General features: G+C 49.3%; 1 protein-coding gene across 1 annotated transcript in view; it reads right to left on the bottom strand.

Annotated features, from left to right (window-relative positions):
* The window catches only part of naprt (nicotinate phosphoribosyltransferase), a 57602-nt gene that overhangs the window by 11906 nt on the left and 23507 nt on the right, over positions 1-22189 (bottom strand). The window contains exons 5-8 of the mRNA XM_085987380.1: positions 10673-10788; positions 8595-8791; positions 6360-6500; positions 6176-6260 (exon numbers count right to left, since the gene is read on the bottom strand). Of these exons, the coding sequence (XP_085843506.1) occupies positions 6176-6260; positions 6360-6500; positions 8595-8791; positions 10673-10788 (539 nt within the window). The remainder of the gene's footprint in view (positions 1-6175; positions 6261-6359; positions 6501-8594; positions 8792-10672; positions 10789-22189) is intronic.

The raw sequence follows: 22189 nt of genomic DNA, 5'->3' as shown, positions 1-22189 counted from the left end.
GGGTTAGAGTGAGGGGGAGGGGTTAGAGTGAGGGGAGGGGGAGGGGTTAGTGAGGGGAGGGGGAGGGGGGTTAGAGTGAGGGGGAGGGGTTAGAGTGAGGGGAGGGGGGTTAGAGTGAGGGGAGGGGGAGGGGTTAGTGAGGGGAGGGGAGGGGGTTAGAGTGAGGGGGAGGGGTTAGAGTGAGGGGAGGGGAGGGGGAGGGGTTAGAGTGAGGGGGAGGGGTTAGAGTGAGGGGAGGGGGAGGGGTTAGTGAGGGGAGGGGGAGGGGGGTTAGAGTGAGGGGGAGGGGTTAGAGTGAGGGGAGGGGGGTTAGAGTGAGGGGAGGGGGAGGGGTTAGTGAGGGGAGGGGAGGGGGTTAGAGTGAGGGGGAGGGGTTAGAGTGAGGGGAGGGGGAGGGGGAGGGGTTAGAGTGAGGGGGAGGGGTTAGAGTGAGGGGGAGGGGGTTAGAGTGAGGGGGAGGGGGTTAGAGTGAGGGGAGGGGGGAGAGGGGGAGGGGTTAGAGTGAGGGGGAGGGGGAGGGGTTAGTGTAGTGTCTGTATGTTGATAAAGACACTGAAGACAGGAGTTGGTTCATAGGTATTTACTAAGCAAAGTCTGGGGGGGGGGGGTTCTAACGGATATTCACAATATACAGGCTTATATAGCCCGAGTGGCAATCACCGGCACCACAGCACACCTGGGGCTCTTAAAGGCACATACACTACAATTCCTCCCCTTTTAGCTAACCAGTACATCATTTTTTAAGTAATTATTAATTTACATGTTATAAGCAAAATAATATACATTGCTGTAGTTAATTAATTATAAGTCAGTCTCTCAGGAGGCTTCCTGACTCGGTCCGGATAACGCCTCGGGGGTGTAGTCGTTTCTGGTGGTGTAGTAGGTTCTTCTGGCAAGGCTGATTCGGCTTGAATGCCAGTGTCGGGTTCATCGGGTTCCAGTATCACCGGATCAGAGGTAGATATGGGTATCTCTACTTCATCGTTAGATGTATAGAGTTGTGGTGTAGGTTGTCCCTTTTCGGATGACTTTATGATTTGGTCAGCATGGCGCCTGATTATGCTTTCTCCGATGTCCACGGTATACATCAGTGGTCCTAGTCGTGTGCAGATAGTTCCAGGCTGCCATTTCTCGGTACGGTAGTCCCGAGCCAAAACTTGTTGACCTATCTGGAAGGTTCTAGTTGCCTTTCATTCATGCCTTGAAACTGCCGGTTCTCCACGTCCCTTCTGATGTTGGGCTTGACCAAATCCAGCCGGCATCTTAGGTTTCTATTGAAGAACATCATGGCGGGAGTTTGGTTGGTAACCATATGTGTTGCATTCCTGTATGCGAATAAGAAGTTATCCACCTTGTGCTGAAGTTTTATGTCTTCATTACCCATGGCCTTTATGGCCTTCTTGAAGGTCTGGACAAACCTTTCAGCCAATCCATTGGTGGCGGGATGGTATGGGGCGGACGTGTAGTGCTTAACCCCATTGTTTTTTAAGAACTTTCTGAATTCTTCGGACACAAATTGCGGTCCATTATCAGAACAGATCTGTTCCAGCAGCCCATTCCTGGCAAATATGGTCCTTAATACTGTGATGGTTTTTTCCGTGGTGGTGGAGGACATCTTTATTACCTCCGGCCACTTGGAGTGTGCATCAACCGCGATTAAGAACATTGAGTCCATAAATGGACCAGCAAAGTCGATGTGTACCCTTTGCCAGGGAGATGAGGGCCACTCCCATGGATGTAGAGGGGCTTGGTGGTGGAGCGTTTTGGACCTTCTGGCATCCTAGGCAGCTCTTGGTCATTTCTTCGATGTCTCCATCGATACCTGGCCACCATACAAACGCCCTGGCTAGGTTCTTCATTTTCACTCCACCCAGAATGCCCCTCGTGAAGCTCCTTTAGCACTTTATCCTGGAGTTTGGGTGGAATCACCACTCTGGATCCACACATCAAGGTTCCTCGGCACACTGACAGCTGTTCTCTTCTTTGCGAGAATGCTGGCAACAGTGGTTCGCCATGTGCTGGCCATCCCTTCACTGTTAAATCGTTGACCCGTGAAAGAGTCGGGTCATTTCCCATTTCCCTTTCAATGGCAGAATTTGTTACTGGTAGACATTCCACTATGGTAGAGTGGAACATTTCCATTGGGTCTACTGTAGGTGCCTCTTCTACCGTTGGCAACGGTAGGCGCGATAAACCGTCAGCATTCCCATGCTGTTTTGACCCTTTGTATTCTATGTTGTATTGGTGTGCCCCTAGAAAAAGGGACCACCTCTGTAGCCTTTGCGCTGTCATAATGGGAACACCCTTTTTAGGGTTGAATATGGAGATGAGGGGTTGATGGTCAGTCAACAAGGTAAATTTTTGTCTGTGTAGGTAATGGTTGAATTTCTTTACTCCCCATACCAGGCTGAGTGCTTCCCTGTCGATTTGGGCATAGTTACGCTCAGCTGAGTTCAATGAGCGTGACGCAAAAGCTATCGGCCGTTCCGAGCCATCAGGGAATTTATGCGATAATACTGCTCCTATGACGTAAGGGGATGCATCGCACGCCAGTCTGATTGGCAGTGATGGGTTGTAATGAGCCCAAAACTTCTTTGGATGTGATTAAGTCTTTGCATTTATGGAAGGCACTTTTGCAGTCTTCGTTCCATTTCCAAATTACTCCTGTTTGTAAGCAGTTCATTAAGAGGGTGTAGAAGAGTTGATAAGTTCGGTAAAAATTTATGATAGTAATTTATTAATCCAGGAACGACCTTAATTGTGAAACATTTTCAGGTGCTGGGGCTTTTATGACCGCCTCAATTTTTTCAGGTGACTTATGCAACCCTTCCTTATTTACTATGTGGCCACAATATGATATTTGATTTCGGAAAAATTCGCACTTGGGGCGATTTGCTCGTAGGCCCCGTTCTCTCAGCCTAGTGAGCACCTGCTCTAAATTGGCAAGGTGCTCGTTGTCGTTTTCTCCTGTTACAAGGATGTCGTCTAGGTAGCATTGAGTCCCCGGAATCCCTTGGAGGACTTGCTCCATAGCTCTTTGCCAGATAGCTGGAGCGGATGCTACTCCGAAACCGGTCGATTGTACTGGTACAGACCTTTGTGTGTATTTATCGTGAGATATTTTTTAGAGGCCTCTTCAACCTCCATCTGTAGATATGCCTGTGCCAAGTCAATTTTGGTGAAACGTTTCCCTCCGGATAGTGAGGCGAAAATATCTTCTATCCTCGGAAGAGGATACTATACCGTAGTGAAAGTTTACAGTCACCTTGAAGTCTCCACAGATGCGAATTTTTCTCTTTTCTTCAGATTTATCATTCTTCAATGCTTTCTTCATGACTGGGACGATGGGTGTTGCCCACTCGCTCCAATCTATTTTAGATAATACGCCTGCCTTTTCCAAATTCTCCAGCTCTGCCTCGACTGCTGGACGAATTGCGTTATGGCACCGGTCTTGCCTTAAAAAACTTGGGAATTGCTGCATCTTCCACTTTTATTGAGGCGGTGATGCCTTTCAAAGTTCCTAGTTTCTCTTGAAACACTTCCTTGGCGTTGGCCAAGATGTCTTTTAATCGTTCAGGTATGACGTCATCATCATTTTTTTCCTTACTGGTCACCGTCAGTGCCTGAATGGAGTGCCAGTCTAAACGTATTTTTCTGATCCATTCACGTCCCAACAGCGGTGGACCACCATCTTGTAGGATGTATAAATACAACTTCTGTATTTCCTTGCCGTTGTATACAACAGGCACCCTTATTTTTCCTTTGGGGTATACTTTCTGCCCCGTATATGTTTTCAAGATAATGGATGTGTCTTTTAAAGGTATATGTGGAAATAGCCGCTCGTAATCCCGTCGATTTATGACGGTCAGAGCTGATCCTGTATCTAGCTCCATTTTAACTGGGGACCCTGCTATTGTGAGGGTAACCCAAATGGTCTGGTAATCTTCTTTAGCAATTACATTATGTAATTTGAGAGAGCTTAGTCTCTTGTTCCCGGAGTCGCTATCGCTCTTCTGGTCTTCAGAGCTACTGTCCGTCATCATTTGTACCTTTCTGTGCTTTTCCTTATTGATTCTTTTCCTGTTAGTGGATTTTTTGTTTTCAGATCGGCACACACGTGGAATGTGTCCCATCTTTCTGCATCGCCTGCATGCTTTTTCCTTGAACCAGCAGTCCCTCTGGTCATGCGTGGGTCTGCTGCAGCGATAACATCTCTCGAAACCCCGTGTCATTCATGGGTGCCGAAGTCCTGTGGCCTTTGCTGTATCTCTGCAGCTCCTATTGCACTGAAAGCCTTGTCCAGTGTTAAATTTTTCTCAGAAGATAGCTTTTTTTGTGTTTCTACACTTAGGGGATCGCAGACGAATTTGTCTCGCAGAGAATCTGCCAGTCCTGCCTCGAATTGGCAGTGTAGGGTATCACAATCTCCTTAAAATTCTTGTCCATCGGTTCGGCTGGAGTGATTAAGTTTCGTAACAGCTTGTATGTCTTTGCGCCCATTAGATCCAGAAGTACTGAAGCTTTTTTTCATCTTCTATTCCATTTGCGGTGCAATATACCTCCACTCTTTCCACATATGTGGTCCAATCCTCTATCTCGTTATCAAAAACATCAATATTGCCAAAATTAGGCATCTTAGAAAAGATATGGCGCTTCCCGCGCTTTTCTTTCTTTTCTGTAGAAAAGATATGGCACTTCCTGCGCTTTCCCGCCACTGCTGCCGATGACAACGCTGTTTACTGCGGTTTCCATTTGTTTTATCTTTTATTTATTGTTGGAGACTCGTTCCCACCGGAGTTTCTCTCCAGGTCTGAACGCTGACCTGCTTGCCACGCCGGCCTGCTTGCCTCCGATTTCGCTGCCTGTCTCAGCTGTAGCCAGCCGCTGGAGCCCAGCCTGACGCCCAGGAAGGATTAGCGCAGTACCTGCCACAGCTTGGCCAGCTGGTGAAACCACAGCTTCTCTCACTCCTTGAGTCTTCAGGACGCCCGAGGACGCCCGAGGAATCGATGCCCTTGTGGTGCTGCCGAATTGCAGGTAAGTCCGTTTCCACTTCGTCGCCACTGTAGTGTCCGTGTGTAGATAAAGACACTGAAGACAGGAGTTGGTTCATAGGTATTTACTAAGCAAAGTCTGGGGGGGGGTTCTAACGGATATACACAATATACAGGCTTATATAGCCCGAGTGGCAATCACCGGCACCACAGCACACCTGGGGCTCTTAAAGGCACATACACTACAGTTAGAGTGAGGGGGAGTGGGTTAGAGTGAGGGGAGGGGAGGGAGGGGGGTAGAGTGAGGGGAGGGGGAGGGGTTAGAGTGAGGGGAGGGGGAGGGGTTAGAGTGAGGGGAGGGGGAGGGGTTAGAGTGAGGGGAGGGGGAGGGAGAGGGCGAGGGGGTTAGAGTGAGGGGAGGGGGAGGGAGGGGGTAGAGTGAGGGGAGGGGAGGGGTTAGAGTGAGGGGAGGCGGAGGGAGGGGAGGGGGTAGAGTGAGGGAGGGAGAGGGGAGGGGGTTAGAGTGAGGGGGAGAGGTTAGAGTGAGGGGAGGGGGAGGGGTTAGAGTGAGGGGAGGGGGAGGGGTTAGAGTGAGGGGAGGGGGAGGGGAGGGGTTAGAGTGAGGGGGAGGGAGGGGAGGGGGAGGGAGGGGGTTAGAGTGAGGGAGGGGAGGGGTTAGAGTGAGGGGAGGGGGAGGGGTTAGAGTGAGGGGAGGGGGAGGGGTTAGAGTGAGGGGAGGGGAGGGAGGGGGGTAAGCTGAGGGGAGGGGAGGGGTTAGAGTGAGGGGAGGGGAGGGGTTAGAGTGAGGGAGGGGAGGGGTTAGAGTGAGGGGAGGGGAGGGGTTAGAGTGAGGGGAAGGGGAGGGGTTAGAGTGAGGGGGAGGGGGAGGAGGGTTAGAGTGAGGGAGGGGGAGGGAGGGGGTTAGAGTGAGGGAGGGGAGGGAGGGGTTAGAGTGAGGGGAGGGAGAGGCGAGGGGTTAGAGTGAGGGGAGGGGGAGGGTTAGAGTGAGGGAGGGGAGGGTTAGAGTGGGAGGGTGAGGGTTGAGTGGGAGGGGGAGGGGTTAGAGTGAGGGGAGGGGGAGGGGTTAGAGTGAGGGGAGGAGGAGGGGTTAGAGTGAGGGGAGGGGAGGGGTTAGAGTGAGGGAGGGGGAGGGGGAGGGTCAGGTGGTCTCTCACTCTCACCTGGTTCTGTAGGTTTATAAGATCCTTTTCACTGATGCCATTGCTGATGATAATGGGTACATCTGAAAGCCAGGACACTCCAAATCTGAGGGGGGAAAGCAGTTACTCCTCAACCAGATCTTTACACCCAGGGGCGGGAGACATTTGGAAAAAGCAAAATGAGAAATGTGGCGGGCAGACTTACTCGGCAGCGCAGGTTTGTAGCGTGCGGCGGACCTTTAGGGACTGCTCGACCAGGTCTCCGCTGTCCAGCCGCAGTCCGTCTGCCCTGTACCCCAGCTGGTGCAGAGCCAAGGAGACGGCACAGAAGTTGGGGACTCCGCTCCTGTGAGGAAACATGACGACAGCATGAGGAACATCCGGAGCTCCCGATTCTCACGCACTGCTAAACCATCCCAGGCCAAAAAGGGGCTCCTCGCGAGCCCTGCTAGTCCGGGAGTCAGGAGCACACTGGCTGGCCCACCCTCTGGATGTGGCCATCCTTTAAGTCGACGAAACCATCAGCCCAATCCTTGGCTGACGACTCACCTGTTTTACACTCCCGCACAAACTCGAGACCTTCCCCATCAGGTGCTGGGCTGTACAGGAATAGGCGCACTGAGTTAAACAGTTAACATCATATTAGGCTAGATTATTATAGAATAGAATCCTAGAATCTTACAGCACAGGAGGAGGCCATTCGGCCCATGGTGCCTGTGCCGGCTCTTTGAAAGAGCCACCCAATTAGTCCCACTCCCCCCTGCTGTTTCCCCATAGCCCTGTAAATTTATCCTTTTCAAGTATTTATCCATTTCCTATTTTGAAAGTTATTATTGAATCTGCTTCCATCGTCCTTTCAGGCAGCGCATTCCAGATCACAACAACTCGCTGTGTAAAATCATTTCTCCTCATCTCTCCTCTGGAACTTACTAGATTTAATAAAAGTTTTTTTTTCAATGGTAATGGGGGAAAATAATGAGATTGAAGACTGACAAGACTCCAGGACCTGATGGGTTTCCACCCCAGGACATTAAAAGAAACAGATGAACAAACTGTTGATGGGTTAGTCATGATCTTCCAAAATTCTCTTGATTCAGGAATTGCCCCCTTGGATTGGAAAATTGCCAATGTCACTCCATCATTTAAGAAGGGTTACCCAGGAAATTATAGGCCTATTAGTCTAATCTCTGTTGTGGGGAAGTTACTACAATCTGTTATTACCTAGTATTCACAGCACAGGAACAGACCAATTGGCCCAACTGGTCTATGCCTGTGGTTTTTTTTCTTTATTCGTTCATGGGATGTGGGCGTCGCTGGCAAGGCCAGCATTTATTGCCCATCCCTAATTGCCCTTGAGAAGGTGGTGATGAGCCGCCTTCTTGAACCACTGCAGTCCGTGTGGTGAGGGTACTCCCACAGTGCTGTTAGGTAGGGAGTTCCAGGATTTTGACCCAGCGACGATGAAGGATCGGCGATATACTTCTAAGTCAGGATGGTGTGTGACTTGGAGGGGAACTTGGAGATGGTGGTGTTCCCATGTGCCTGCTGCCCTTGTCCTTCTAGGTGGAAGAGGTCGCGGGTTTGGGAGGTGCTGCTGAAGAAGCCTTGGCGAGTTGCTGCAGTGCATCTTGTAGATGGTACACACTGCGGCCACGGTACGCCAGTGGTGGAGGGAGTGAATGGTTAAGGTGGTGGATGGGGTGCCAATCAAGCGGGCTGCTTTGTCTTGGATGGTGTTGAGCTTCTTGAGTGTTGTTGGAGCTGCACTCATCCAGGCAAGTGGAGGGTATTCCATCACACTCCTTACTTGTGCCTTGTAGATGGTGGAAAGGCTTTGGGGAGTCAGGAGGTATGACACTCGCCACAGAATACCTAGTCTCTGACCTGCTCTTGTAGCCACAGTATTTATGTGGCTGGTCCAGTTAAGTTTCTGGTCAATGGTGACCCCCAGGATGTTGATGGTGGGGGATTCGGCGATGGTAATGCCGTTGAATGTCAAGGGGAGGTGGTTAGACTCTCGCTTGTTGGAGATAGTCATTGCCTGGCACTTGTGTGGCATGAATGTTACCTGCCACTTTACCGCAATAGCTTCCTCCCACCCGACTTTAGCTAACCCTAGCTGTATGTTCTTCTATTTCTTTCTCCCTCGGTTTAACATCTCATCCGAAAGAAGGCACCTCCGACAGTGCAGCACTCCCTCAGTACTGCGCTGGAGTGTCAGCCTAGACTTTGGGCTCAAGCTCCTGGAGTGCGGATTTGAACCCACGACCTACTAGGCTCAGAGGCGAGAGTGCTGCCCGCTGAGCCACGGCCGATTGACTGCTCATTCACCTCTTTGCTGTTTGAGGGCCCTTGCTGTGTGAACATTGCTGAGTTTGTCTGCATTGCAACAAGTTTTTCCTAATATATATTTTAAAAAACTACAAGCACAACTCTCTACCTCATTACACTGTACGTGTCGACCAAAGCGATGAAGTTCCTCGGATACGACATGGCGTAGGAAATGAAGGCTGCCAACTCGGAGGAATTGATATGATCCTGAGGCACTTGCAGAAGCCGACAGACCCGAACTAGCCACTCTTTACAGAGAGAGACAAAATCCACTGCTGGCTGTCCCTCAGATGCAGGCTTCAGAGTCTGGTAGGGGTTGGGGAAAAAAAATAAAGTGCCGTAAGTTTGGGCCTTCTACGGCCTAGAAATTGGTCCATTTTTTGGGCGCTACTTGGGACTACTTAGGGCCCCAATATAGGGGGCAGGAAGCGTGTGCGCATTTCCAACCAGAAGTGCGCCACCCACCATTCTGGGTAAGGGTGAAAACATGTGCCCTTTACCCACACCTGAAACAGGCATTGGGACCTTTTGCATATGCAAATGAGAAGCCCAAGGGTTAGATTATGAGGAGAGATTACATAAACTAGGAATAGCAACAGAAAATGCTGGAAAAACTCAGCAGGCCAGGCAACATCCGTGGAGAGAGAAATAGAGTTAACGTTTCGGGTCAAAACCCTTCGTCAGGACTGAGCCACAGCTGATTAACTGCTCATTCACCTCTTTGCTGTTTGAGGGACCTTGCTGCGTGAACATTGCTGAGTTTGTCTGCATTGCATTGCAACAAGTTTTTCATAATACTGTATATAAAAAAAGTTACATATTACCCCTAGTTACATAAACTAGGCTTGTATTCCCTAGAATATAGAAGGTTAAGGGGTGATATTTGGTTGAGTTTTTCAGGATTTTGAAAGGGATGATAGGATAGAGAGAGAGAATTTTTTTCCGCTGGTGGGGGAGTCGAGGACAAACATAGAAACATAGAAGATAGGAGCAGGAGTAGGCCATTCGGCCCCTCGAGCCTGCTCCGCCATTCAATGAGATCATGGCTGATCATCCAAATTCAGTACCCTGTCCCTGCTTTCTCCCCATATCCCTTGATCCCTTTAGCCTTAAGAAATATATCTAACTCCTTCTTGAATATATTTAATGAATTGGCCTCTACTGCCTTTTGTGGTAGAGAATTCCACAGGTTCACCATTCTCTGGGTGAAGAAATTCCTCCTCATCTCAGTCCTAAATGGCTTACCCCTTATCCTTAGACTGTGACCCCTGGTTCTGTGCTCCCCCGCCATCGGGAACATCCTTCCTGCATCTAGTCTGTCTAGTCCTGTTAGAATTTTATAAGGGGGACATAACCTTAAAATCAGAGCCAGGCCATTCAGGAGAGAAGTTAGGAAACACTTCTTCACGCAAAGAGTTGTAGACCTGTGGAACTCTCTCTTACAAAAAGCAGTAGATGCTAGCTCCATTAATCATTTTAAATCTGAGATTTTTGCTAGACAAGGATATTAAGGAATATGGAGCAAAGGCGGGTGGATGGAGTTAGGAAACAGATCAACAATGATCTCATTGAATGGCGGAACAGGCTCGAGGGGCTGAATGGCCTCCTCCTGTTCCTATATATTTATAATGCCTGGGATGAGAGGGTTTTCCTATGAGGAGAGATCGAGTAGAATGGGCCTACATTCTCCGGAGTTTAGAAGAATAAGAGGTGATGTCATTGAGACGTATAAAATTCTTAGAGGGCTTGACAGGGTAGATGCTGAGAGGCTGTTTCCCCTGGCTGGAGAGTCTAGTACTAGTAATAGGAGAAGGGGTCAGCCATTTAGAACTGAGATGGGGAGAAATTTCTTCACTCAGGGTGGTGAATCTTTGGAATTCTCTACCCCAGAGAGCTGAGGAGGCTCAGTCGTTGAGTATATTTAATACTGAGATTGATAGATTCTTGGACACTAAGGGAATCAAGGGGTATGGGGATCAGGCGGGAAAGCGGTAGAAGATCAGCCATGATCTTATTGAATGGCGGGGAAGGCTTGAGGGGCTGTATGGCCTACTCTTTGAGGCTCCCTCTCCAAGATTTGTATGCCCTGAAGCAGCCAACGCCAGCTCAGGAGGCACCTGATGGCCTGCTAGGCCCAAACAAGAAGGTAAGTAAGTTACTTGAATATGAAGTAGCAGTAGCACTTACCTGAGCCTCGACCTCTGACACTGATGTGAAGGAAGTGATGTAAGAATGCGCCATGGAGCCAAACAATGGAATCCCATACAGCTTCCCAGCTAGAACATTACTTGTGCCATCGCACCCTGGCAGGAAATAGGTACAAGTAAAAAAAACACACGCATTTCTAAAAGTGATTTTCCGATTTTCTCCATTGAAGATGTTGGCTCCTTGTTCGGACATTGTGCCAAGGATGGCGAACGCCCTCCATTTTTTTTGGCCAAGTTACCATTCTTCACACATAAGTTCTTCTGTTCGCATCCAGACCAAGCGGTGGTATTCCCACCTCCGAGTCGGACAGGTTGGCTTCGGGTCCCGTTCTGGACTCTCTCGGTGGAGACCGGAATGTTGGTCTGAGTACTGGGTTGATGCCCAGCAGGGTTATTTGCATCCGATGAGTACCACTAGCTCCCCCATAACCACCCCATCGTACAGGAAAGAACATAAGAACATAAGAAATAGGAGCAGGAGTAAGACATTCGGCCCCTTGAGCCTGCTCCGCCATTCAATAAGATCATGGCTGATCTTCTACCCCATCTCCACTTTCCTGCACTATCCCCATATCCCTTGATTCCCTGAATATTCAAAAATCTACCGATCTCGGTCTTGAATATATTCAACAACTGAGCCTCCACAGCCCTCTGGGGTAGAGAATTCCAAAGATTCACAACCCTCTGAGTGAAGAAATTTCTCCTCATCTCAGTCCTAAATGGCCGACCCCTTATTCTGAGACTGTGACCCCTGGTTCTAGACTCCCCAGCCAGGGGAAACATCCTCCCTGCATCTACCCTGTTGAGCCCTGTAAGAATTTTGTATGTTTCAATGAGATCAACTCTCATTCTTCTAAACTCTAGAGAATATAGGCCTAGTCTACTCAATCTCTCCTCATAGGACAATCCCCCCATCCCAGGAATAAGTCTGGTGAACCTTCGTTGCACTCCCTCTATGATAAGTATATCCTTCCTTAGGTAAGGAGACCAAAACTGTACACAATACTCCAGGTGTGGTCTCACCAGGGCCCTATATAATTGCAGTAAGACATCTTTACTCTTATACTCAAATCCTCTTGTAATAAAGGCCAACATACTTGTGGTAAACCAATGTTGTTGTTGTTGTTGTTGTTGTTGTTACACGCTGTTGTACCAATGCATGCCTCAACATGTCTCGGCTGGCTCCACCCACACAGGCCCAGGTATAAAGGTGATTGACCTGCGGCCCCCTGCCTTCTTGGAACCCAGTCAACCACGAGAGGCATGCTCTGTTCTTTGCTAATAAAAGCCTTTAGTTACTCTCTTAACTCTCAGTCTTTTATGAGTAATTGATAGCGCATCAATTTTATTAGCAAAAACAAAATGTCGACATTTGCTGAACAGCAGGCTGCTGCACCAAACGCTGAACAGCAGGCTGCTGCACCAAACGCTGAGCAACAGGAGCTGCTGCGAGCCCTCAGACCAACATGCCTGGACCTAGACCCCCAAGAAGCGGGTTCGGCTACCAAATTCGCGCATTGGCTGCGTTGCTTCGAGGCCTACCTGCAAGCCTCAACTGTGACCCTGGACGAAAACAAGTTGGAAATCCTGGCCTCAAAGGTGAGCCACCAAGTTTATACAATAATCCAGGATGCGACGACCTACGCGGCGGCTATCGGTCTGCTAAAAGGGCAATACGCACGCCCGGTAAATACGGTCTATGCCCGGCACCTCTTAAGATCCCGCAGACAGCAGCCCGGGGAATCGGTGGAGGCCTTCCTACGGGCACTACGGATACTCAGCCGAGACTGCGATTGCAAAGAAGCATCAGCCGCAGCACACACGGAGGGACTGATCCGAGATGCTTTCGTTGCGGGTCTAAGGTCCGACTACTCCCGGCAGAGACTGTTGGAAAAGGGAGAAATGGACCTGAGAAAGGCCGTGTCCCTCGCGCTCTCGCTCGACGCGGCCCACAGGAATATGGACGCCTTCTCCCCTAACTGCTCCGCAACGTGGACGCCACAACCTTGGGTCATGGGACCGCCACCTTCAACTGCTGCTGCGATGTCCAAGGCACAGAAATGTTATTTTTGTGGCCAGGCAAAACACCCCAGAGCACGCTGCCCGGCGAGAAACACTACCTGCTCTGGCTGCGGGAAGAAAGGACACTATGCCAGCGCCTGCAAAGGTAAAACCGCTAACGCCAGCAGCGCCGCGTGCGAACCGTGGGGGCAGCCATCTTGTCCGCCATCTTGGACTCCCCCAGCCGCGTGGGGATCGGGACCATGGGCGCCGCCATTTTGTCCGCCATCTCGGACGTCTCCAACTTCAACCACGGGGGACCCGGACTCAACCACCGCCTCATCTGACGACCACATCGACTCGCTCGACCATACGCTGGCCTCCGTGACGCTGGACCAATCTCTCCCTCATCAACTGTCCAGGTCCATGATGGACATTAAGGCAAACGGCCGCGCCACTACCTGCCTTTTTGACAGCGGGAGCACGGACAGCTTTATCCACCCCGACACGGTGCGCAGTTACTCTCTCCCGGTCCTGCCGACGCGACATCGGATCTCTTTGGCTTCCAAAGCCCAGTCAGCGGACGTCGGTGGCTACTGTGTAGTGACCCTTTCAGTAAGGGGCACAGAATACAAAAATTTTAAACTCCTGGTCCTGCCCCATCTTTGCGCTGCCGTTCTACTGGGGTTGGATTTTCAGTGCAACCTTAAGAGTGTCACATTAGCGTACGACGGACCCCTCCCCCCACTCACAGTCTGCAGCCAGCAGCTTTTAAATCGCCCGCCGCGCACCATTTGCAGCCTCTCCACCCTTAAAGTCCCCCCCCCCTCCTTGTTCGCTAACCTCACCCGCGACTGTAAGCCCATCGCTACCAAAAGCAGGCGTTACAGTGCCGGGGATAGGAGCTTCATTAAATCCGAGGTAGCAAGACTCCTGAAGGAAGGGATTATTGAAAGTAGCACCAGCCCATGGCGAGCACAAGTGGTGGTAGTGAAGACTGGCGAAAAATAGCGCCTAGTTATTGACTACAGCCAGACGATCAATCGCTACACCCAGCCAGATGCATACCCACTCCCCCGCATATCTGACATGGTCAATCAGATAGCACAATACCGGGTGTTCTCGACGATTGATCTGAAGTCGACATACCACCAGCTCCCCATCAGGGCTGAGGACCGCCAGTACACAGCTTTTGAAGCTGACGGTCGTCTCTACCACTTCCTCAGAGTTCCCTTCGGCGTCACCAACGGGGTTTCAGTCTTCCAACGGGAGATGGACCGGATGGTCGACAAGAACGCGCTCCAGGCCACTTTCCCCTATCTAGACAACGTCACCATCTGCGGCCGCGACCAGCAGGACCATGATGTTAATCTAGAGAAATTCCTCCGTACAGCCCAGCGGCTGAACCTAACATACAACAAGGACAAATGTATGTTTCGTACCAAGCGCCTTGCCATTCTTGGCTGTGTAGTGGAGAACGGAGTCATCGGCCCGACCCCGACAGGATGCGCCCCCTTATGGAGCTCCCCCTCCCCCACTGCCAAAAAGCACTGAAGAGATGCCTAGGGTTTTTCTCGTACTATGCTCAGTGGGTGCCCAACTATGTGGACAAAGCCAGACCCCTCATCAAGTCCACCTCCTTCCCCCTGACAGCAGAGGCCTGTGCAGCCTTCACTCTCATAAAAGGAGATATTGCGAAGGCCACAATGCACGCAGTGGATGAGTCCATCCCTTTCCAAGTGGAGAGCGACGCATCCGACTTTGCCCTAGCTGCAACCCTTAACCAGGCGGGGAGACCCGTGGCCTTTTTCTCAAGGACCCTCCAGGGCCCCGAGATTCGACACTCCTCTGTCGAAAAGGAGGCCCAGGCCATTGTGGAAGCTGTGCGACATTGGAGGCATTACCTGGCCGGAAAACGATTTACCCTGCTCACTGACCAGCGTTCAGTAGCTTTTATGTTTAATAATAAGCAGAGGGGCAAAATCAAGAACGACAAGATCTTGAGGTGGAGAATCGAACTCTCCACCTACAATTACGATATCTTGTACCGGCCCGGGAAACTCAATGAGCCCCCAGATGCCCTATCACGTGGTACATGCGCCAACGCGCAGGTCGATAGACTGAAGACCCTCCACAATGACCTCTGCCACCCGGGGGTCACCAGGTTTTTTCACTTCATCAAATCCCGTAACCTGCCCTACTCCATCGAGGAGGTCAGGACCATGACCAGGAACTGCCAAATCTGTGCCGAGTGCAAACCGCATTTTTATAGGCCAGACAGAGCAAGCCTGATCAAAGCCACGCGCCCCTTTGAACGGCTGAGCGTCGATTTTAAAGGGCCCCTCCCCTCCTCCGACCGCAATGTGTACTTCCTCAACATAATTGATGAGTACTCCCGTTTCCCATTTGCCATCCCTTGCTCAGACATGACCAGTACCACGGTCATTAAATGTCTGAATGACCTCTTCGCCTTGTTCGGTTTCCCTAGCTATATTCATAGCGACAGGGGCTCATCCTTTATGAGCGACGAACTCCGGCAGTACCTGCTCTCGAGAGGTATCGCTACAAGCAGGACCACCAGCTACAACCCCCGGGGGAATGGCCAGGTGGAAAGGGAGAATGCGACGGTCTGGAAGGCAGTCCTTTTAAACTTGAAATCTAAGGGCCTTCCGACCTCTCGCTGGCAGGAAGTCCTCCCTGCGGCGCTCCATTCCATTCGGTCACTGCTCTGTACAGCCACCAATGCTACCCCTCACGAGAGAATGTTCTCCTTCCCCAGGAAGTCCACATCGGGGATCTCGTTACCGACATGGCTGACTTCTCCAGGACCCGTCCTACTGCGGAAGCACGTGAGGTCCCATAAGACGGACCCCCTGGTCGAGAGGGTGAGCCTCCTCCATGCCAACCCTCAGTATGCTTACGTGGTGTACCCGGACGGGCGGGAGGATACAGTCTCCATACGAGACCTCGCACCTTCGGGTGCTCCCGAAACACCCCCCTCGCCATCCACCACTACCCACGCCTACCCCCAGTACGCTTACGTAGCCTACCCGGACGGGCGGGAGAACACAGCCCCCACACGAGATCTCGCACCTTTGGGTGCCCCTGAAACACTACCATTGCCATCCACCACTACCCACAACCCAACCCCGCTAGACGGCATGCCGCAGCCCCAGGACCCGTCATTGACCACCCAACCACTCAATGAGACGCCAGACTCAACGTTGGATGCTGCACCATCACCGCCGCCACCACGACGATCAGGACGGCATACAAGGCCACCTGATAGACTTACTTACACGAACCTTTAGTACACTTCACCCCGCCGGACTCAATTTTAAACAAGGGGTGAATGTGGTAAACCACTGTTGTTGTTGTTGTTGTTGTTGTTACACACTGTTGTACCTATGCATGCCTCAGCATGTCTCTGCTGGCTCCGCCCCTAGCTCCACCCACAGGCCCAGGTATAAAGGTGATTGACCTGCAGCCCCCTGCCTTCTTGGAACCCAGTCAACCACGAGAGGCATGCTCTGTTCTTTGCTAATAAAAGCCTTTAGTTACTCTCTTAACTCTCAGTCTTTTACGAGTAATTGATAGCGCATCAATACTTTCCTAATTGCTTGCTGTACCTGCATGTTAACTTTCAGTGATTCGTGTACAAGGACACCCAGGTCCCTCTGAACACCAACATTTCCCAATCTCTCACCATTTAAAAAATACTCTGCTTTTCTATTTTTCCCACCAAAGTGGATAACTTCACATTTCTCCACATTATATTCCATTTGCCATGTTCTTGCCCACTCACTTAGTCTGTTTATATCCCCTTGAAGCCTTTTTGCATCCTCCTCACAACTTACATTCCCACCTAGCTTTGTATCATCAGCAAACTTGGATATATTACATTTGGTCCCCTCATCCAAATCATTGATGCAGATTGTGAATAGCTGAGGCCCGAGCACTGATCCTTGCGGTACCCCACTAGTTAAGCCTGCCAACCCGAAAATGACCCATTTATTCCTACTCCCTGTTTTCTGTCCAATAACCAATCCTCAATCCATGCTAGTATATTACCCCCAATCCCATGAGCCCTAATTTTGTTTAATAACCTCTTTTGTGGCACCTTATCGAATGCCTTCTGAAAATCCAAATACACCACATCCACTGGATCGCCCTTATCTACTCTGCTAGTTACAACCTCAAAAAACTCTTAACAGATTCGTCAAACATGTTTTCCCTTTCATAAATCCTTGTTGACTCTGCCCAATCCTATTATTATTTTCTAAGTGCCCTGTTACCGCGTCCTTAATAATAGATTCTAGCATTTTCCCTACTACTGATGTCAGGCTAACTGGTCTGTAGTTCTCCGTTTTCTCTCTCCCTCCTTTCTTAAATAGTGGGGTTACATTTGCTACCTTCCAATCCGCGGGCACTGTTTTAGAATCTATGGAATTTTGGAAAATGACAACCAATGCATCCACTATCTCTATAGCCACCTCTTTTAAAATGCTAGGATATGGGCCATCGGGTCATGGGGATTTATCGGCTTTCAGTCCCATTAATTTCTCCAGTACTATTTTTTTACTAATACTAATTTCTTTCAGTTCCTCATTCTCGCTAGAGCCTTGGTTCTTCACTATTTCCGGGAGTTTTTTTGCGTCTTCTTCCGTGAAGACAGACACAAAGTATTTGTTTAATTTCTCTGCCATTTCCTTGTTCCCCATTATAATTTCTCCTGTCTCAGCCTGTAAGGGACCCATGTTTACTTTCGCTAATCTTTTCCTTTTTACATACCTATAAAAGCTTTTACAGTCTGTTTTTATGTCTCTCGCTAGTTTACTCTCATATTCTATTTTCCCTTTCTTTATCAATTTCTTGGTCCTCCTTTGCTGAATTCTAAAATCCTCCCAATCCTCAGGCTTACTACTCATTTTGGCAACATTATAAGCCTCTTCCTTTAATCTAATACTATCTTTAATTTCTCTTGTTCGCCATGGTTGGACAATTTTTCCTGTGGTGTTTTTATTCCTTAAGGGAATGTATATTCGTTGCAAATTATGAATTATTTCTTTAAATGTTTGCCATTCCTTTTCTACTGTCATATCTTTTAATCTAGTTTCTCAATCTACCTTAGCCAACTCATCTCTCATACCTACGTAGTTTGTTTTGTTCAGGATTAGGACCCTAGTTCCGGACTTAACTAAATCACTCTCAAACTCAACATAAAATTCTATCATATTATGATCACTGCTCCCCAGAGGCTCCTTTACTATAAGGTTATTAATTAACCCTGTCTCATTGCACAGTACCAGATCTAAAATAGCCAGTTCCCTCAGAGGTTCCTTGACATACTGATCTAGAAAACTATCTTGAATGCATTCCATGAACTCTTCCTCTGCACTATTTCTGCAAATTTGGTTTGCCCAGTCTGTATGAAAGTTAAAATCCCCCATGATTACTGTATTACCCTTGTTACATGCATCTCTAATTTCTTGATTTATACTCTGCCCAACACTACAACCACTGCTAAGGGGCCTATAAACTACTCCCACTAGTGTTTCCTGTCCGTTATTGTTTCTTAACTGCACCCAAACCGATTCTACATTTTGTTTTTCCAAGCCAAGATCCTTTCTCTCTACTGTCTTGATTCCCTCCTTTATTATCAGGGCTACCCCTCCTCCTTTTCGATTCTGTACGTCTCTTCTAAAAGTCAAATATCCTGGAATATTTAGTTCCCAACCTTGGTTACTCTACAACCACGTCTCTGTAATTGTATTAAATCAAACCCATTTAGTTCTATCAGCGCTATTAATTCATCTATTTTGTTGCGAATGCGTCGTGCATTCAGATATAGTACCTTTAGCTTTAACTTTTTTCTATTTTTCCCTGATGTCACTTTAGTCACTAATGTCCTATTGCCTGTGTTAATCTTTCTGTCCCTTCCCGAATCCCTCTGCTTGTCTTTACCCAGATCACTACTCTGCTCTACAGCCTTGACATTTCTCTCACTGCTTTTGAATTTACCCTTTCCTGAATCCTCCCACCCTCCCTTCATTAGTTTAAAGCCCTATCTACTGCCCTAGTTATTTGATTCACCAGGACACTGGTCCCAGCCTGGTTTAAGTGGAGCCAGTCCCCACGGAACAGCTCCCTCTTTCCCCAGTACTGGTGCCAGTGACCCATGAATTGAAACCCCTGCCTCCCACACCACTGTTTGAACCACGCATTTAACCTTCTAATCGGTTTGTCCCTATGCCAATTTGCACGTGGCTCAGGTAACAATCCAGAGGTTCTGCGTTTTAATTTGGATCCTAGCTCCTCAAACTCCCTCATTCCTAGTTCTACCTATATCGTTGGTTCCTACATGAGCCACGACAACTGGATCCTCCCACTCCCACTCCAAGTTCTTCTCCAGCCGCGAGGAGACATCCTTTACCCTGGCACCAGGCAGGCAACACAACCTTCAGAACTCCCGGTCGCGGCTGCAGAGACCAGTATCTATCCCCCTGACTATACTGTCCCCTACCACGACCACATTTCTTTTCCCTCCCCCCACTTGAATGGCCTCCTGCACCATGGTGCCATGGTGAGTTTGCTCATCCACCCCACAGTCCTTGTTCTCATCCCCACAGGTAGCAAGAAAAAACAGTGGCAGACAGCGTAGCTCGTCAAGACGGGGATTGAACCCGTGACCTTGGCCTTATTAGTACCACAATCTAACCATCTGAGGTGGGGCTCTGTAGCCTTGGTTGCAGCCCAACTAGGAGTAGGTACTCCAAAGATAAAAATCGTGAATATAGAGTATCTTAATATTCCATAGATATATGTCCGCTCACTATGTTCTGCCCTCGGGCAGGTTCTAACCCAAGTCTCACACGTGAGATTTTTGAGCCACTTACTAGGGAAGAGTAGCTGAGGTGGATTCCCATTGCCTTGCTCATGATTTATATCTTCAGAGTACCTACCCCTAGGTGGGCACCCACCGGATGCAAGAATCCCCGCTGGACATCAACCCAGTATTCAGACCGGCATTTCCACAGGGCTCTCTGGAGTGAGACCCGAACCCAACCGTTGGGTCTCAGAGGTGGGAACGCTACCACCGAGCCAGTGGCCACTTCGTCCAGACGCGAGTCCCCAGATATCAACTCAGTGTTTAGGGACCATATTCTGGTCTCCACTTGCCGGAGCTGTAGGACTCGAACCCTTCACCTTCTGACCCAGGGGTGGGAATGTTACCACCGAGCTAAAGCCTCACACCCTCATCTTGAAATCCTGTTGGCGGAGGTAAGGTAGGCTTCTCCCACGGTAACACTGTCCCTTTAACAACCTCCTGTATGTGTTAATTCTCACCTGGGGCAATCGTTAAAATGCAGCAAATCTCGACCTGGTTTGCAGTGAGATTCCTCCCCACACATTCATTGCCTGATGGTACAGCTGCAGAATTAAAACTAAAACATTGTACAACTCTCTCTGGAACCTCAGAGGAGCAGAGATTTCATTCTGTCCAAGTGGATTGAGATTGGCGGTGGCATTGGGATTGGGAATTAGGTTAGCATTGGGATTGGGAATTAGATTGGCATTGGGATTGGGAATTAGGTTGGCAATTAGGTTGGCATTGGGATTGGAAAATAGATTGGCATTGGGATTGGGAATTAGGTTGGCATTGGATTTGGAGTTGGGATTTAGATTGGGATTGGGGATTAGGTTGGCATTGGGATTGGGAAATAGATTGGCATTGGGATTGGGAATTAGGTTGGCAATTAGGTTGGCATTGGGATTGGGAAATAGATTGGCATTGGGATTGGGAATTAGGTTGGCATTGGGATTGGGAATTAGGTTGGCATTGGATTTGGAGTTGGGATTTAGATTGGCATTGGGCTAGTAAAAAACAGAAGACTTGCATTTAAACAGCGCCTTTCACAACCTCACTTTTGAAGTGTAGTCACTGTTGTAATGCAAGAAACATGGCAGCCAATTTGCACACAGCAAGCTCCCACAGACAGCACTGTGATAATGACCAGATAATCTGTTTTTGTTATGTTGATTGAGGGATAAATATTGGCCAGGGCACCGGGGTAACGCCCCTGTTCTTCTTTCGAAATAGTGCCTTGGGATCTATTACGTCCACCCGAGGCCTTGGTTTAACGTCTCATCCAAAAGACGGCACCTCCGACAGTGCAGCACTCCCTCAGCACTGCGCTGGGAGTGTCAGCCTAGATTAATTTCTCATCTCTGGAGTGGATCTTGAAACCACAACCATCTGACCTCAGATACAAGTGTGCTACCCACTGGGCCACAGCTGACACCTAACATTGGAATTGGGATTGGCATTTGGATTTAGGTTGGGAGTGGGATTTAGGTTGGGACTGTCAATTGTCAGGTTTCCTATTGGGATTTGAGTTGGGGATTGAAATTTAGGTAGGATTGTAATTAGTATTGGGATTGGGGTTAGTGTTAGGATGTATGTTGGTATTGGGATTAGGGCTGAGGTTGGGATCAAGTTTTGGGATGGGTTTGGGAATTAGGCTGGGACTGTCAATTGTCAGGGATGGTGGTTGGTATTGGGATTTGGGTTGGGATTGGGATTTAGAATAGGGTTGGAGTTGGGATTGAATTAGACAGGATTAGGATTTAGGTTGGAATTGGGGTTGGTATTGGGACTAGGATTGGCACTGGGGTTTAGATTGGATTTGGGTTGTTACTGTAAATGGGTTTGGATTTGGAATTAGGATTGGGGTTGAACCATCAACTTTGGCCACCGCTACAAACACCAATGACTCCATTCCTGCCCCCGACTGAATCAGACTATTTACAACTTTAGCATCTATTCTACCCTAAACTGAACTTCCGACCCCATAGGATTCCCTGCCTTCAGCTCCAAAACATCAGATGCTGCAGCCCCTGCCGCAGCCCCTCTGCCGCTGAAACCTTCATCCGTGCCTCTGCCACCTCCAGATTTGACAAATCCATCGCTTTCCTGACTGGCCTCCCATCCTCCAACATCGATAAACCTCACCTCATCCAAAACTCTGCTGCCTGCATACTGACCCGCACCAAAATCTGCGTTCCGATCAACCTTGACCTTGCCGACTGACATTGGCTCCTGGTCCCCCAACATTTCAAATTTCAAATTCTCATTCTTGTGTTTAAATCCCTCCATGGCCTTGCCCAAGCTCTGTAACCTCCTCCAGCCCTACAACCCTCCGAGATCTCTGTACCTCCTCCAGCCCTACAACCCCCCGAGATCTCTGTAACCTCCTCCAGCCCTACAACCTTCCCAATCTCGGTGACCTCCTCCAGCCCTACAACCCTCCGAGATCTCTGTAACCTCCTCCAGCCCTCCAACCCTCCAAGATCTCTGTAACCTCCTCCAGCCCTACAACCCTCCGAGATCTCTGTAACCTCCTCCAGCCCTCCAACCCTCCGAGATCACTGTAACCTCCTCCAGCCCTACAACCCTCCGAGATCTCTGTAACCTCCTCCAGCCCTACAACCCTCT

This window comes from Somniosus microcephalus, chromosome 5 (assembly GCF_052327205.1).
Source record: "Somniosus microcephalus isolate GS21.2 chromosome 5, FLI_Smic_1.0, whole genome shotgun sequence".
NCBI classification, from domain to species: Eukaryota; Metazoa; Chordata; class Chondrichthyes; order Squaliformes; family Somniosidae; genus Somniosus; species Somniosus microcephalus.
This window is presented reverse-complemented; position numbering and strand designations above follow the sequence as displayed.